The 18923-nt window shown below is 28.4% G+C and overlaps 1 protein-coding gene and 1 pseudogene across 1 annotated transcript; both read left to right on the top strand.

The window, feature by feature from the left end:
- Window positions 1-111: 111 nt before the first annotated feature.
- Window positions 112-2542, top strand: LOC114388026 (protein SRG1-like). Its single transcript, XM_028348368.1, has 4 exons — window positions 112-402; window positions 810-1057; window positions 1462-1786; window positions 2184-2542. The coding sequence occupies exons 1-4, from the start codon at window positions 157-159 to the stop codon at window positions 2433-2435; spliced, it is 1071 nt and encodes a 356-aa protein (XP_028204169.1). The 5' UTR covers window positions 112-156; the 3' UTR covers window positions 2436-2542.
- Window positions 2543-5999: 3457 nt separating this feature from the next.
- LOC114388045 lies at window positions 6000-11088 on the top strand (annotated as a pseudogene).
- The last annotated feature ends 7835 nt before the right edge of the window (window positions 11089-18923 follow it).

Below are 18923 nucleotides of genomic sequence, written 5' to 3' on the forward strand. Positions count from 1 at the left end.
AATATATATATATATTAAAAAACGCATGTTGCATGGACCCGGAACTTTGAATTTGAATTGCGTTATTATATATAATTACAATGTTACTCAACAAATTAACCCAAGCAAAGCATTAATTGATAATTAACAGAAAGACAACATCAAGGTGTCTCTGTAATGGATCCCCAAATAGCCAATAAGCTTGGAACCTCTCTACTACTGGTGCCTTCTGTTCATGAGCTAGCCAAGCAACCCATGACCATAGTTCCAGAACGATACATTCATCCAAACCAAGACCCTCCTTCTGTTGAGTTTGCTACTTCACACCAAGTTCCAGTTATCGATCTTAATAAATTGTTGTCTGAAGATGAAAATGAGTTAGAGAAGTTTGACCTTGCATGCAAAGAGTGGGGCTTCTTTCAGGTTTGCTTAATTTATTCTCCTCCTTTATTTGTATTTTCAAAATTAAAAAGGAATATATATATATATATATATATATATATATATATATATATACACTGATCATTATAGTTATGAGTTCACATCTTTAAAAGTTACCCTGGCCATATAGCTAGCTAGCCATGGTATTCTCTTGAAGTTGCAATTAGGTATCCAAATATAGTTGTGATCTCATACAAAAGATTTTTTAAGAAAAGTTGATGCTGTGACGTTTATTTCTAGAGACAGGGCCATCAAAACACATGTTGTTATAATTATTCAATTTAAAGTTTAAAATGTGATGCTTTGTTTTCAAAGTAATAAATATTTTATTTTAGCTGAAAAAAAAATAATTATTTTATTTGCTGAACATTAATTGGAAAAAATTGAAGCTGATAAATCATGGAATCAACCCTTCAACACTGGAAAAAGTGAAGATAAGTGTTGAAGAGTTCTTCAGTCTTCCAATGAAAGAGAAGAAAAAGTTTTGGCAAAATCAAGGAGATTTGGAAGGATATGGTCAGAATTTTGTTGTATCTGAAGAACAAAAGCTTGAATGGGCAGATCTATTTTATATTTTCACTCTTCCATCGTACGTGCGGAATCCCCACTTATTTCCTTGTATTCCCCAACCATTCAGGTTCTCTCTCAAATCTCTCTGCAACTTTTTTGAGATTAATTAAATTATGTCTTTTTACATCTTTAAATTATGGTTTTAATCTCTATAAATATGATTAAATTATTTTTTCAGTCAATCTTTTCTAAAATCATCTTTATAAAAAACATACATTTATACATGTTATGTAACATATACTACTTCAAAATGGTCACTAATATGTTACACGCCTCATCATTATATGAAAAACAAAATCAATAATAAAAAAAAACTTTTGGATTACGAAAACCTAATATTTAGCCATATATTTTGGGACCAACAAACATATATTTTAAGAACATCTACATCTCTTAATTAATTACCACTATCACAAATATCATTAATTGATTATGAAGGTTAATTAGCTCAAACATAATTTTTCATTGCAGAGAGGCTGTAGAGAGCTATTCTTTGGAGCTGGAAAAGCTTTGCATGACAATCATCAAACTTATGGCAAAAACACTTAAGATCAAACCTAACGAATTGTTAGAGTTGTTTGAAGATGTAAGTCAGGCTATGAGGATGAATTGCTATCCTCCTTGTCCCCAACCAGAACATGTCATTGGCCTTAATCCTCATTCTGATGCTGGTGCTCTTACCATCCTACTACAAGTCAATGACACAGAAGGTCTTGAAATTAGGAAAGATGGAATGTGGGTTCCCATTAAACCCTTTTCTAATGCTTTTGTCATCAACATTGGAGATATCTTGGAGGTAATTGGAAGCTACTAATCACTTGACACACAAGTATGTTTAAATGAGAAGTTGAGACAAAAATTGAATTTTTAACTGTATTTAAAATACCACATATCAAGATAACTTATTTGGATATTAAAATCAAAGAACTTTTAAAAAGAAAATAATTAGGAGACTTTTTTCCAAGTAAAATAAAAAATTTAAATAATACTTAAGATAAAATTTATGTATGAGAGAAATTAAATTATTATATCTATCCAAATAATTTAAATTGTTTTATCCAAATAAAATATTTTAGAAATAAAAAGAATTCACTTAAAGTAATTAAATTCTCATATATTTAAATTTCTTTAAATTTTGAAATTTTTTTTTATTTCTTGAACTTTTGTTACTAATTAATCTCAGATGTTTGCAGATATTGACTAATGGCATTTACCGAAGCATAGAACATAGAGCAACGATCAACTCGGAGAAGCAGAGGATTTCCATTGCCACATTTCATGGGCCTCAAATGAACAAAATTATAGGTCCAACACCAAGTCTTGTTACTCCTGACAGACCTGCATTGTTCAAAAGGATTGGCGTGGCAGATTACTACAAAGGATACTTCTCACGTGAGCTAAATGGGAAATCATATCTTGATGTTGTTAGGATCCAAAATGCATAGAACTAATTTGCTTGGGATTGTAATTCAGGCTCACAACAAATCATTGTCACTTTATATATGAACATGAATAATTAGTAATAATAAGGGTTAATAGTTATTTTTATTTATGAATGTGTAATTCGATAATAAATGCGTTTTGGAAATATGAAAATATAAAATTTAATCTCCGAAAATGTAAAAAGTGTAACAAATATATCTGATTGATAACTTCCGTCCGTCACCGTTAATAAAATGGTCTACGTGACATAAAGGGGACAAATTTGTCACTAAAATAATTGTTAACTTGGTCATCTTTAATTGTCAACATAGAAACATATTTGTCATATAATATTTTCTTGACTTTTCGTATTCTTATTCCGCTGACAAATGCGTCCTTGAAAAATAAAAATATAAAATTTAATCCCCAAAAGTGTAAAAAGTGCAACAAATATATTCAGACGTTAACTTCTGTCCATCATCGTTAATAAAATAATCAAGATTTAAAGAAGTGAAATATGAGATATATTTATCTTTTATTTATAGTAGATTGTAACTAATTGTTATAATTTGAAAAAAATTGTAATGATTGATACATTGTTACAATGTTTATTTTGGTAAACTGGTATAATATTTATTTTAGATAATTTCTATTGTGACATATAAATTATGATTGATAATCAATATTATCGTTATTATTATGTTTGTTTTGAATTATGTTTGCCAATATATTTTTTAAGTGGTTATTGTAATGTTATATTTGTAAATGGAAAAAATTTATCCTAAAATTATATTTTACTCTTAAATAAAATGAAATTTTAGGTCTAATAAATTAGTCCAATAGAAATATACTAACATATAGGTTCAATAAAAAATTACTAACATTTTCGTCCAATAAGGGTAATTTATTGATATTTTGGTCCAATGAAACGTCTTGACATTTAGGTCAAAAACTTATTACTGATGTTTTTCTTCAATAAAAAATATTGACATTTTTTGTTCAACAAAAAATTAATAACATTTATGTCCAAAAATTATATCTTAGTGACATTTTCATTCAATCTAGTCCGCATGTCCACGTTGACATTATTTCAGTGACAAAGTCGTCCTTCTGTGTCACGTAAGCTATTTTATTAATAGTGACGGATGAAAATTAACGATCGGATATATTTGTCATACTTTCTACACTTTTAAAAACTAAATTTTATATTTTTATTTTTCAATGATACATTTATCAGTGAATTACACATTTATGAATAAAGATGACTATCTATGTAACATATTATCTCTCTTATAAGGATTGAATAAGAAGATTAAAAAACATAATTAATTAGGTATGAAAGTAATTAAGTAAAAATAATTTTAGCAACCAATTTTCTTAAATAGGGAGTAAATTAGTTTAAAAAAATTATATTTTGGAATCGAGGAGGTATACTTTGAATTATTATATTTACTTTTTCAAATCTCAAGAAATCCCGTGTTTCAACTTTTTGCTGCACTAGTCCTGGTTATCGTGTAAAAAGTCAATTTCGACAGTTTCGAAAGGTGACTTTTTGATTAATTGAATAAGTAAAGAAGGTAGATCAAGAAGTATATTTCTTGGCTTATGCAATGGGACGATATAGGTAGAATCATCGCACGACAGCATTTTAAACAATTAAAGCAACTGCCAAGATCATAGGTTACTTAATTCTTCACTCAAGGGTTATAAGAAAATATTTAAGTTCCAGTCTTGTGACTCAAACCTGGGTTCTCTAGCTTGTTGCCATCTACCACCATATATCATCTGACAAATTAATTAAGCTATTTTAACACTAATGCATAATTTTGACAAAAAAATTACATTACCTACTTATAAGATAATATATCTTCATTTACTAGGTTGGCTTAATGCTAAAACATTTGCAGTAATGAAAAATATTTTTACTAGGGTTTGCTTATTGATAAGAGGTTTGAATATCTTATATTTAATGGATTTGGGCTATGTAGCATAGGACTAGTGGGGGTTTTGGTACCAACATAATTGGGATGAGACCATCCACTTTGCTTAAAAAAAAAAGACAAGAAGATTGAATAAATTTTTATCAGTCATAGATTTAAATTTTATTATCATAAACGTACATAAAAAAAAAAGTTTAATGTTTATATATTATCAGTAAAAAAAATAATTCACATTGACAATAGACATGCAAATTGCAATGGAGGGGCGGGAATGCGTTTACCTCTTCTCATCTCTCTCTTCAAAGGAGGGACAAGCTAGCGCGAGTTCACAACTTAGAGTTTAAAATTTTAAAACCCAAATTTCCCCTTTATTGTATTTGATCAAGTTCAAGAAAATCCACCAAATACCCCTCACACATTTTTTTTTCTTTAAAAATTTAATTTACTTGTATATTTTATAATACATCATATATTAAGTTATTAATTGTATTTTAATTCAAACAATATATAAAAATTAATAAATAATGAAGTACTTCAAATAAAAATATTTTTTTACTTAAGTGTATACTTTCAAGTTTATTATTTAATTATATTTTTATATTATTATCATCATATTTTTCAATTTTCTCCTATTTTACTGTCGGTCAGATGTGTTCATAAATAAAGTTTTAAAAATAAAAAGATGTTTTTTTGCTACAAATTTTTGCAAAAGGATATTATTTTAATATTAATATGATGGTAAAATATGTAAAAATTAAAAAATATGAAGATAAAATATGCAAAAAATTTAAAAATATGGTAAAATGCCCAAAAATTCAAAAGCATTTCCCTTTACTATTTTTTAAATCACATTTTACTGATTTTGATTTGTCGATAAAAATGTTTTAAAAAAAGCAAAATGACATTATTTTGCTAAACGATCTCACTTTGTTACGTACTAACATGATGATAAAATACATAAAAAAAAAAAACAAAAACATGAAGATACAATGTGAAAATTGAAAAACATGATAATAAAATGCCCATAAATTTAAAAACATGGTTGTTAAATAGGCAGAAAAAAATGCTTAGGTGATAAAATTCACTAAATGATAATAATTTTGTGATAAAATATATATGCAAGTCCATAAAGTATTAAACTGAAACAAAAAAGATATGAAAACCAACTCACAAATTTTGTTTTTTTCAAAAGATTAAAATATATTTTCGATCCTTAATATATGTTTAAATTTTATGTTTATTTTTTGATAAAATTTTTTTATATTTAATTCTTAATAAAATAATAATTTTATTTTTGATTCTTAATATTTCATAATAAAAAATTCATTTGTTATTAGAATCTTTAATTTCAAAGAAACAAATAACAAATAATTTTTTATTAGAGAATAAATATAAAATTTACTATTTTATAGGGCCTAAAAAAGTGTAAGGTCAAAAATAATTTTTTTTACTAATTAATAAAAATGAATAAAAAATTTATTAGAGAATAAATATAAAATTTGAATATTTATTAAAAACGGAAAACAATTTAGTATTTTGAAAAAGGCAATGGGTTTGTCACTTCTGTGTAGCAAACGCAAGCATCTGACATTGACCCTCATCTTCATTTTCCTTTTATATACTTAAAGCACTAATCATTGAAGCCATATGATATTAAGCTGCAGAAGAGAATGTAAGTATACTATCACCCTTGTATCTGTTTTTCTACTTTGTTATGAATACACTTGACTTAATTAAATGGTGGAAAAAATATTAAGTGAAATCTAGCTAGCTACTTGTTGAATTCAGAACTTTGTCTGTAATTAAAAATCAAATCTGTGATTATGAAAATAGTATTATTAGATTTGCGTTGGTGAAAACAGCTCGGTGGTGTTATATATATGCACGATGTTTTGGATTATATATTTATATATAGATTTTGATAATTATTTGGTTATGCTGATCAACTGTTGAGTATCATTCATCCTTACATGATATTCTATGCATCGGTTGTTTCCATTCATATAGCTTTCTAACAAAAATCTAGAAATTTAATATTACAAATAAGAATCACTCAGCAAGTGTATCTCAACGATCTTCATTTTATGCAATTGAGCAAGAAAATTTTAAAGAAACTTTTTATATTTTTAATTCATATATAGAATTATTTAAATATAATAATTGAGGTAATTTGAATAATTATATATTCTGATTTGAAATAATTAAATTAATTATTGTCCGCACATATATATTTCTTAATTTTGATAATTAAGATTAATTTAAAATAGAAAAAAATTTATTGTATAAATGAATGTTGTCGGACATTATAATATATATATATATATATATATATATATATATATATATATATATATATATAATAAATATTTTTGTGTATTTAAATTTCCAGAAAATATACAGGGTTTCATAATTTAATGGGAGGTATATCAAAATTTATTTTATTTTTTTTTAAAATATAACTTGCATTTAAAATAATAATTTATAGACTTACTTGAAATCACTCCAAGTTTTCAGTCTCAAAATTGTGTTATTTTTATTGTATATTTTTTTTATGTAACCGTAATATAATATATAAGGCTAGGTCGTAATTTTTTTTAGAAAGGGATTAAAAATATAAAAAAATGTAATATTATTATTACTATTCAGAAATGAAAAATATATGATATCATTTATGATAAATATAAAAATATTGTAATATGTGATTAAATAATATAAAAAAAATTATATCACAATACATTCTAATTAAATTTCTAAAATAATTATTACAAAGTTTTATGATAGGATAGGATAATATATATTAAAAAACAATGATTAACACAAGGAATAACAATTTATATCTCATAAGAAAGTGTATAATTAAAAATATTTATTTGATATAAAAAAAGTTTAACACCTGTAACAAAAAAAAATGTTAATTATTTGATTTTATTCTAATGTTTTAAAATGGGCTGATACTAATGCAAATAGGTTAACTGGGCCGGGTTGGGTTGCAACTTAAAGTCTAAAAAACCCTAATTCTACCCTACTTCACAGCGTCGGAGACTTCACAGCGCCGTCGCAGACGAATCCAACTGCGCCGATCCTCTGAAACTGTTCGCCCGGCGCGTGAGGTAAGTCTGTTGCAACACTCAGAGCTTATTTTTTGTTTGAATTTTGATTTGAGAATTGTATGTAGTTCGTATGAATTTCATGTGAGTCAATAAAAAAATAATCCTGGTATACTATTATTTTTCTTCTCAAATGCATTTTATAATAATTTCCAACGTAAACAACAAAAATCAGTTATTCAATCATTCTTTGACAGAGAGTATTTGACTTTGTTGATAATAATGACATGTTTAACTTAAATAATGTATCAGTAAAAAATTAAAATTCCAAATGTGAAACAATAATAATGCATTCAAACTAAATTCCATTAGTATATTAGAAAATTCAACTATTTTGTTTTGTAAATTCAAACTTACAGTTCATTGTATTGAAAATTCACAGAATCCTCTCTCTGTATTGTCCAGAATATCCCGAAGTGAGACCAAACTACATAGTAAAAGAAAATGTTCGAGTTTGGAACTTCTGTACTTGTGCCTTCTGTTCAGGAACTTGCAAAGCAAGCCATCATCAATGTTCCAGAGAAATATCTTCGTCCAAATCAAGACTCTCATGTTATAGTAGACTCAACCTTAACACTTCCACTCATTGACCTTAGCAAATTACTATCTGAAGATGTAACCGAGCTAGAGAAGCTAAACAATGCATGCAAGGAATGGGGTTTCTTCCAGGTTTGAATTATTACTCATCCTTTATTACCTAAAATATCAAATCCAAGGCTGATCAAAAAAAAAAAAATATCAAATCCAAGAATTCAGTTCATTAAAATGAAGGTCAATGTAAATTTTAAGGAAATTATAGTTGATATGTAAGCTAGCTAGCTAGCATTATGTTATACAAGTGTCAATCTCTTAATGGTCTCATGAACATCACTGTAAGTAGCAACTAAAGCAAGGTTTTTAATGCTGCCATCACATTCACATGATTTTGGCTAGTAATTAACAACACACCATGTGATTTAAATTAAGAATTTGTGCACACTCTTGAGTCTTGACTCTTTAGAACATCTATACTTTCACGTACAATACAAATTTCTCCAAGAATTTGGCATTTCTGCCTATACAACAGGAAAAGAAGGATGTAGATCTAATTTTGCTAGATGACTATTTTGGTCTCTGAATATATAAACTAATGATAATTTAATTTCTAAATGTGTAAGAAATACGATAATTACGATCTGCATAAAACTTAATAATAAATTGATTCTTAAACTTTACAACTTAATATCAAATTGGTCACTAAAAAATATAATTTATTATTATCAAATTAATTCTTGAAAATTACAACTAAATAAAAAATTGGTCCCACAAACTTAATGGCACGACAAACTTATCGTACTTTTTACACAATCAATAACAAAATCCCATCTAGCACCAAAACAGCAATTTATTCTTTAATTTTATTGTTTTATATGATTTCTAATATAGAAATTATATAAAGGTGATTAATCATGGAGTCATCCCTTCACTGGTGGAAAATGTGAAGAGAGACGTTCAAGAGTTCTTAAATCTTCCAATGGAAAAGAAGAAGCAATTTTGGCAAACCCCAGATGAAATTGAGGGTTTTGGCCAGTTGTTTGTTGCATCTGAGGATCAAAAGCTAGAATGGGCAGATATGTTCTTGGTTCACACTCTTCCAATAAACGCAAGGAATCCTCGCTTATTTCCTAACTTTCCCCAACCATTGAGGTTATTTTCACTCTATGTGTATATATCCTTTTAACTACTACAATATTGAGTAATATGTTGATATATAATTCAAACAAACATTGTTTCATTGCAGAGATAATTTAGAGAACTATTCTTTGGAACTGAAAAAGCTTTGCCTCACAATCATTGAGCGAATGACAATAGCTCTTAAGATTGAACCAAATGAACTGCTAGACTACATAGTTGAAGATTTATTTCAATCAATGAGGTGGAACTACTACCCTCCATGCCCCCAACCAGAAAATGTCATTTGAATAAATTCTCATTCAGATGCTAATGCCCTCACCATTCTATTCCAAGTCAATGAAACAGAAGGCCTACAAATAAAAAAAGATGGGAAATGGATTCCTGTCAAACCACTACCTAATGTTTTTGTCATCAACGTTGGAGACATTTTAGAGGTAATTGGTGGAATATCATTCACAAACTAACAACATATATGGGATAATTGGTTGCTTATCTAAGTTGGAGCATTGGGAGAATGAGCCTAACTATTTAAATTCAAAATAAAAAGACATAATCTTCATCTCTATAAAGGATCATATATCAAATTAGATAAGCAACCAATTATCCCATATACGTTATTACAGTTTTTTTTTTACATCTAATTAGTTATATATATATATATATATATATATATATATATATATATATATGTAAGTTGGAACAGACAATTGTGGCTTAATTTACAACAAATTAATTGCATGTAGTGTGTGAGCAAATTGAATGTAGAAAGTTATAAAAGATAAAAGAGAAAATAAATTGATATTAATTTTATTATTTTTAATTTTTTTAATACTCTCTTAATAAAGCTTATATTATCGATTGTGTGAGAAAATATTATAATATTTTTTGTTCTCACTAAGAACATTTTTTGGATCCGCTATTGGGTGAGAAACAAATTAATGGAAAGAAAAATGAAGATAATTTTGAAAGAGCAATATAAATAATTGACAAAATTTAATGTGATTAATTACATTAACCAATTTACTTAAAGAATATGAATTAATTAAAATGTTGTTATATATAAGAATCAAGGTATGAGAAATTCCATGACCTTATCATTTAATTTATTATATCTACAAATGGAAGTTGCTAATATATATCCATTTGTTATTTAAAAGGAACATATTTGAAAGCTACAACTTTGAAATTATTTTAACAAATTCCAAGTTTTAACTTGGTAGCATAGTATTTTCTCTGTGTGGGATAATATTCTATGCATGGTCTATGTAGATATTGACAAATGGAATTTATCGGAGCATCGAACATCGAGTAACTATTAACTCGGAGAAAGAGAGAATTTCCATTGCCACATTTCACAGGCCTCATGTGAACAGAGTTATAGGCCCAACACCAAGTTTTGTTACTTCTGAAAGACCTGCAGTGTTCAAGAGAATTACTGTTGGAGATTATTACAGAGCATACTCTTCGCGCGAGCTAAATGGAAAATCATGCCTTGATTTCATCAGGATCCCAAATGAAATTAGTAAGTGATAAAAGTTCAAGTACGACTTTGCCTTGAGATGGAAAAATATAACTTGTATACTGAAGGCAGCTAGTGAATAATAGCACAATAATGCCGCCAGGTATAATAAATTTCTTTCCAAGGCTTTAAGCTGGTGATATCTATGGTACATATGGGCTTTCAACTCACAATCTATGGTGAAATCTATGGTACATATGTGCGGTTGTGTGTTGTTGAAATCTATGCCTCTCATAAGGCTTTAAGCTGGTGATATCTATGGTACATATGTGCTAAGAGTTGTGTGTTGAAATGTGCCTCTCATATGGACAATAATGCACACAATCATCCTTATATGTTGCTAAGAGTTGAAATGTGTATTCTTTCATTATACGATGATTGTGTGCGGTTGTGACATTGTTTTTAACTATACTTGATCAATTGATGTTTTTTAAAATTGGATTGATCATTAAATTAATTAAATATGAATTTAAATTTATATTTAGTTTTTTAGTCATCATGGCATTGATATTAATGTGAATAATGATTAATATCTGTTGAAAATTTTGATTAATTATCTTTATTAAGCTTGAATCCAAAACCTTTTTTGAGGACATTGAATCTAGTTTCACTCGATGAATGACATGTTAGTTGATTGAATCATACTTAAACTTATATGAACAATAACAAGTCCAAATGAAATATATCATAATATTTAGGTTAATTTAAAATTAAATAAAATATAACAATATTGTATCTATCGCCATTAAAAAAATCAACATCGAGTTTGAAATCGATGTTAAAATATACGTGATAATGCCAATGATCATGCATGTGAGAACGGATCCTCTCATGTGTGGAAAAAAAAAAAAACTTGACCATATCAAGTAAAAGGATCTTAGGGTGTTTTTTGTTTTTTATTTTAATTTTAGAATAAATTATGTTGATGAAATTTACTGAATGATTAGGATCTCATGCAGGTAATGCCAGCTTATATGGAATCCAATCCCTATGCATCTAATTACACTATCAAACACAAGCACAATTCTTTAAATTGGACTTCCTAATTTAAAGTCAATTCTTTAAATCTCATGCAAAGGTTTTTTGAGGCTTTTGATTATTTTGGTGAGAAAAGGTGATTTTAGGTAGCACTTTCTAACAAGGGAATGGAAGGCTTGAATGATTAGTGCGAGTATTAAAGGGTAATAAGGAGTGGAGTTGTTGGTACAGGACAAGAAGGAACAAGCCAAATAAGAAAAAGTGTAACAATAAATAAACAAGTAAATAAATAAATAAAAAATGTAAAAGAAAAAGTAAATAAATAAGAGAAACGTGTTTGCACCAGGAAAGGCTTGAATGATGGTGTGAGTATTTAAATACAGTCGTTGTAAAGCTATTTTTGTTTTGCTATATTAACACTAGCTAACTTAAGGGAGTTAATATTACCTATAAAATTGTATAATTATTGAAAACCTAATCGCAAATAAAATATATGGAGTCCTATTTCTTTTCTTAAAAATGTAATAAATTATAAACACGTGTAGAACAATTTAATCATCTTTGTAATCTGTCGTTGGATAGTGTAATCTTAGTACTAAGAACATTCTCAATAATGACGGAAACAGTGAAGGATACAAGCGGGATTGGAGATGAATTAATTCCTGTTTCATTTACATGCATAAGGATTGGTTTCCCACGGTGGAAGATATACCAAGGTCTTCCATCCTAATCAGATCCTTGTTTCATTTACATGTAGAGCATTCTGGTTCTTATACTTATAGCACATTCTTAATTTGATTCTTATTGTAGAGATCAGTCTAAAAATTAATAATGTTTTTTTTTTACAGGCAAACAATTTTGTATTATATATTAAAGGTACCAGTAGTACCATTAGCTTACATGTAACAAAAAATGATGCTCAAGGTTAATGAATATTTATCACACAACAAAAATAATAAATATCAAGTAACCAGAATCACTTCCCCTCATAACCTGCAGTTGTAAAGAAGTTACAGCATACTGAGCATAGTTCCCAAAAGAAGAAAAAATATTTATCTAATTCTAACTTTTCATTTCAATAAAAAAAAAAACCACCGAACCACCACCTTTATAGGAACTCTTCCCATCACTTTGTTACCCCTCCATTTATATTACTTGCCCACACCTCATTTAGATATGTAAAATTTTTAATTAGTATCCATAGCATATTGATTAAAGAATTAAAAAAATTACGATGATCACTGCCTCCCACGTACAACACCATATCGGCACCTCCCTATCGAGTTTCCCAGAGCATGACCTCTTTGCTGCATAACTATGACAAAATTAAGAATGTGTAATTGGGTTAACTATGGCAAGGATCAAATCGGTAATATTTACACATGTAAATTAAAGGATTGGTTTAATAAATCTTTAAGTATAAGAATTTGTGACACGGGTAAGAACCAAGTTAATTATATGTTTAACATTTTTTTTTAAAGAAAACAATACTTTTAATCTGTTCATAATATGAAATCAAATTATAGACTAGAAGTAGCAACTAGTGTTTGGTTCAAATTGAAACCAGAGTTATTCTTTTTAAGTGAATTTTATGAATGGAAAATATGTAATTAAATTAAAAGTAAATTTTTTATTAAACATGATTCGTCAAATTTTGTAATAGAGATTATTTATTAATAAAATTAATAAATATTATATATCAATATTATGATTGAAAAAATAGATAAGAAGTATCAAAATTTGACAAAAAAAAATTAACTAAAAAATCAACATAGAATGATTATTACGTTCCATACATATATACAGAGAATGCAGGATGAGTACAAAATCTGACCAGCATCATACGAGTCCCAAATAAGACAATCACATAGTACAAATGATGAGCGCGCACCCGTGAAATATTGGAACATTCAAAACAGCCCTTGTTCAGTTTATCTGTTGAATCCGTGATATTGTTGTCAGTGAGTATTCACCCCTTGTGTTATCCATCTTATTTTTTGTTTAGCAAGCGTATCAATTGATTTAAATACTATTTTAAAATAGTAAGATTGAATATGGAATACTCAGAATTTTAATTGTATTCAAAGTTTATGTATATATATTTAATTTTAAGCGATTAATAAATTGAATCAAATATTTGTAGCATCTGATATTAAATATAAATTTGACATAAAATTAAATTATAAAATTAGTATGTGTAAAGGCGAAAAAAAACAAATACTAAATAAAGTGATAATCAATGCAGAATTAATGACTGGTTGGGAACTCGACCTTCCAAAATTACTCTTGATGTAACATTAATGATTTTTTTTTTCTATTCAATATTATTTCAATCATTACTTACATCTACTTGTATACTTTAGCTATGATTGCTTACATAAAAGAGTCTAATCTATCTAATTTCTTCCCTAATCCCTTAATAGATAGACTACACAAATTACATTATAAACAAAGATGCATAAAATACGTTAAATAAAACCATTCTATTCCTAGAGATAAATTATTTAAATGTTTTTTTTTTCGTTCTTAAGAGATAAACATTTTCAAATGCTTAAACTCTATAACATCACATGAGCATGAGTGATCAAGCCACATACATGATAATAAGCTCAAAAAAGAGACAAAAATACTGAAATAACCTTAAATAGATAGTTAGAATCATTACATCGTGTTTGGTTGTTAAGTTTCCAGCAATGAGTGGTTTAGTCTCATTGTCATGAGAGACTTACAAATACAAAAAGTGATCAAGGTAGTGGAGGAGAATGGAGAGGACAAAGGAAAGAAAAACGACGGTGCCTTTTGGGTTTTCCATTTTAATAAATAAATAAATAAAATTAATTAGGTCATTAGTTCTCTCAATATATAAATTAACTTTTAACCCATAACAACTTTTACAAAAACACCTTTTGTTCCTTTTTTCTTCTTCTAACGCACAAGAACCCTAACAAAGCAATCGGAAGAAAAGCTCTAGAGAGCATCAGAAACGCCACAATTGCTAACGGAGAACGCTTGAGCGACTACATCGAGGTAAAAGATGAGTTACTCACGCTTGGGGATTAGAATGAACATGTATAGGGATCTCTAAAGGATCAATTATGGGTTATTTTTATAAAATTTTAATTCATAAACCCTTTCCAATTGAATATTTCATACGCTAAATTGAGTGTAATATCTATTATCATGAAATTGTATGATTCTGTTTAGTGTATATTGAAATAATATTTTTTTTTTATTGAAGGGGGTTAGATTTTTTTATTGTCAATTATTATCACTTGATTTTTTATTTTTATGTATATTAACGTGTATGATTTTCTTTGTTTTGCGCTTGTGATTTACCACCGTTTTTAAATGTGTCAGTGAATTGTTATCATTCGAATGAAAGATTTAACTCAAATAATTGCATTCCCTTTTGTTTGTAATTAGAATTTATGAACCACGCATATAGTATTACTTTGTTAAAATACAATATATATATTTCCCTTTTGCTTGCAATCAGAATGTATGAACCACACGTACTTTACTACTTATGAAGCTGACCATATATGTTTGCTTTGCATATATATATATATATATATTCTAAGAACATATAATAATAATAATAATAATAATAAATACAATGAGGTTATAGAAATTATTGCTTAATAGTGATTATTTTTGTTACTTTCTAAATTAATTGTTGTAGAAGTTTTTTTTAATTGAAATTAATATATTTCAATTCAATTTATACGTGTTTTGTGTCATGCAAATATTGCTATTGAATGATATATATATGATGCATGAGATGTGATAAATTATTTTATTGGCATTATCAAATTGCGATTGAGATTGTGTGTAAGTGATAATCATTTGGTATGTAATGAATTGTGAATTACACGAGTATTGAGATGTATGTATTGAGTTGTGAGCTATAAATTATGTGATCACACAATTGTAAGATCCTTTAAGGATGACGAGTTAATGTGTGATGAGTTGTGATGGGTTCCACTGTGGGAACCCGACGAGTTTAATCACTTGAGACGCGATGAGTTAAAATAATTTTGGAAAATAATTGAGATTTTGAAAACAATTAAGTAATTGTATGCATTGCATAGTTCATAAATAGAATATGTGTGTTAAAATATTTTTCTAGGTTAGACCTGAATCAAGAGGGAGAGACCCTAACGGACTCCTCAGAGTCTAGGCCTTGGGGTAAATACACCCGGTTTGAGTGCTCCTTTAAGCTTGTACTGATCCCATATGGTTGGAGCTTTCTCACAAAATAGAGTGACCTTGATTGGTCTCCCTATAATTTCACTTAGTGAGTGTGACCTGACTCGTCCATTGTGAGGCATGTCTCGTCATGTACTCCTAGGTGCCTGACAAAATTTTTCATTGAAAAATGGTACCACATTGCATGTAGGCTTGAGTCTAACATATTTGTTGCATAACGCTTGTGTTTGACTTTTATTGAGTTAACAATTGCAATTTGATGTTATTTTCTGGAGTGTGTGAACTTGAATGAGTGTGGATAATGTGTGTGATTTTGTGAAGTGATGTTATTTATATGAATTTAGCTTTAAGTATTATATGTTTCACATGCTCTAATGTTTTATTATATACGAATGTGACAACTCACTCCCGGTGTGTATTTGTGTTTGGGCTGATTGTCATTCTGTTTCAAGTGAGCCAGCATATAATGAGTTTCATGCTGGAGATTGAGAGACTTAGTCTATGATAGGGATATGCTCAGATAAGTGTGACATTAGGGCGTAGGATTTTACCTCATATGTTATAATTCCGTGAATGATATAATTGTGTTATGTTTTATGTTTTAGTTTTGTTTTATATTTATTCAATGGACGACCTTGTTTTGAGATGAGATAACTTTATCTTTTATTCAAACAATTTCTACTATGATTTCACTAAGTGGGTGTGAACCTTTTACCTTTTTGAATTGATTTAAATTAAATGTGTTTTAAAGAAGAAAAAAAAATTAATTCTGCACGATTTTATTTCCTTTTATTATGTATTTATATTTGTGAAGGTAGAGGGTGTCACATGCCTCAGCTCGTTATACTCTGTATAATGGATCATTCCTTTGTCCCCCCTCCCTCCCTTTTTTTTTAAAACGCAGCACGATCGTGTTTTTTTTTTACATTGACTATGCGCTGAGTGAGGGATGTGCGCTAAGCGTGGCTCGAAAAGGTCTAGTTGGATAAGTGACCATGCGCTTAGCGCACACCATGCGTTGAGCGCGCCTGCACGTGACAATTGGCTTCCCATGTAACTTTTAGCGCTAAGTAGGGGTGAGAATAGGTCAGGCCAGACCAGACTTTAAAAAGCCTGAGCCTAGCCTACGATTAATTTTTGAGGTCTGAGCCTGGCCTATAGCCTATCAAATGTTTTTATTTTGGCTCGGCCTGGCCTGATAGCCTATTTAAAAGCCTATTTAAAAGTCTTCTTCACATTAAATCTTTAATATTCCTAGTTGTTTTTACCAAAAAAAAAAATAACAAGATGAAAGAAAAAAAATGGCAAGGTTTTGAAGTTTTACCTTTATTAAAGCTTGAAGTGAAAATGATACGATTCTTGTTTGCTCTGTAGTTTTTGTTTGTTGTGTTCTCTATTTTACTTCAACAGAGCGAAACGTAATAGGAAAAGGAAACGTTAAAAGGAATAGGAAAAGGAAACGTTATAAGGAAATGAGAGAAAATTAGAGCATTACCTCGGTGGACTACACAGAATGTTAGTTACCTCTATCAAAAAACTTGAAGTGAAAATGATATGATTTTTGTTTGCTTAGGAACGTAATAGGAAAATTAAAAAAAAAAGGAAACCTGATAGAAAAAGGATATGATTTTTGTATAGGAACGTAATAAGATATGATTTTTGTATAGGAATGTAATAGAATATGATAAGATATGATTTTTATTTGCTCTAAAATACATGAACGTAATAAAAGAAAAAGGAAACCTAATAGGAATAGAAAAAGGAACCGTTAACAGAAATAGGAAAACTAATAAAAATAATGAGAAATATAAAGGAACACATGACTAACACCTTGTCATTAAAGTTTTACTTAATTATAGGAATGAGATTTGCTAGTTTTAAAAAAAATATTATTTGTACCCAAAAAATAATATATATATATATATATATATATATATATATATAGGCCGGCTTATAAGGCTTCCTAAGTCTTGGTCTATTTAATTTAATAGGTTTTTAAAAAAGTTTGAGCCTAGCCTTTTAATTAAATAGGTCAGGCCAGACCAGACTTTATGTAGGCCAGGTCGTAGGCCCTTGTAGACCGGCCTAGCCTATTCCCACCCCTAACGCTAAGCGAGGTTGTCACGCTAAGCACGACTCTTTAGTTCTTCAACTCTCTTTCATGCTTTATGTTATATCTCTACAAAAAGTATATCACCAAAACACTATAAATTCATTAGTTTTAGTACCTACCGGATAAAAACTTAGAAGATATTAAATTTCTAGTGTTTAACACAAAAAGAAGCAATAAAAGAGAGAAAAATTAGATAATTTACGTATACATAACAATTATCAATTGATCTAATCAAACATTATCTAGTCCAATTTTATTTTTTTTACTTTTATAATAATTAGTTTAAAAAGCATAGTAATAATAATTATAACTGGTTAATAATATACAAATTGTTTTACTATCGATCATGCATAAAAAATCAATTAAAAAATAAAATAAAACCTGTACATAAAAGAAAATAAGAAAAGATCCCTAATGAACAGCTAATTGCCAAAGAGTATTGACCCCTTTTGTATCGACTCATTATTAGGTGCTCCCATACCTAATAATTTCTGTTATGGTAACTTTCTTTTCACTACTTCTCTTATGATACCTTAAAAAAAAAAGCTAAAGTGGTTTAACAAATTTATGTCTTGTGATATTTGAAAAATAGGAACCTAGCCTAAGTTTTTTTATTGATTAGATTGTTGGAGATGAGAATTGTGATACTAAAAAATTTAGACAACGTGCAAGGCGAGGTTCATACCATTTATTTTAAATTCAATTCGAAGTACCAATAACCAGACGTAAATGGATACTGACAAAATTTTTGTAAGATATATGATAAACACTTGATACCACACTCTAACCCAAAGTCTTAAAGCTCAGGTTTATGGGTCTTCTCCTCACTTATATGGTGCTCAACCTTTCCACTTCTACTCGATGTGGGACCTCACCTCACATTTGTAACCCAACATTTTACACCACCGATCAAGACAAACATTAATAATATTAAGCGTCCTTTGATTAACTTAAAAGCGAGGTACTGCACC

Source organism: Glycine soja, chromosome 2 (genome assembly GCF_004193775.1).
Source record: "Glycine soja cultivar W05 chromosome 2, ASM419377v2, whole genome shotgun sequence".
NCBI classification, from domain to species: domain Eukaryota; kingdom Viridiplantae; phylum Streptophyta; class Magnoliopsida; order Fabales; family Fabaceae; genus Glycine; species Glycine soja.

Bases quoted from the DNA above. Each gene is read 5' to 3' on its own strand.
- LOC114388026 (XM_028348368.1), top strand. From the start codon at position 157: ATGGATCCCCAAATAGCCAATAAGCTTGGAACCTCTCTACTACTGGTG. The intron at 403-809 runs GTTTGCTTAATT...AAAAAATTGAAG, and splicing joins AAGAGTGGGGCTTCTTTCAG to CTGATAAATCATGGAATCAA. The intron at 1,787-2,183 runs GTAATTGGAAGC...AGATGTTTGCAG, and splicing joins ACATTGGAGATATCTTGGAG to ATATTGACTAATGGCATTTA.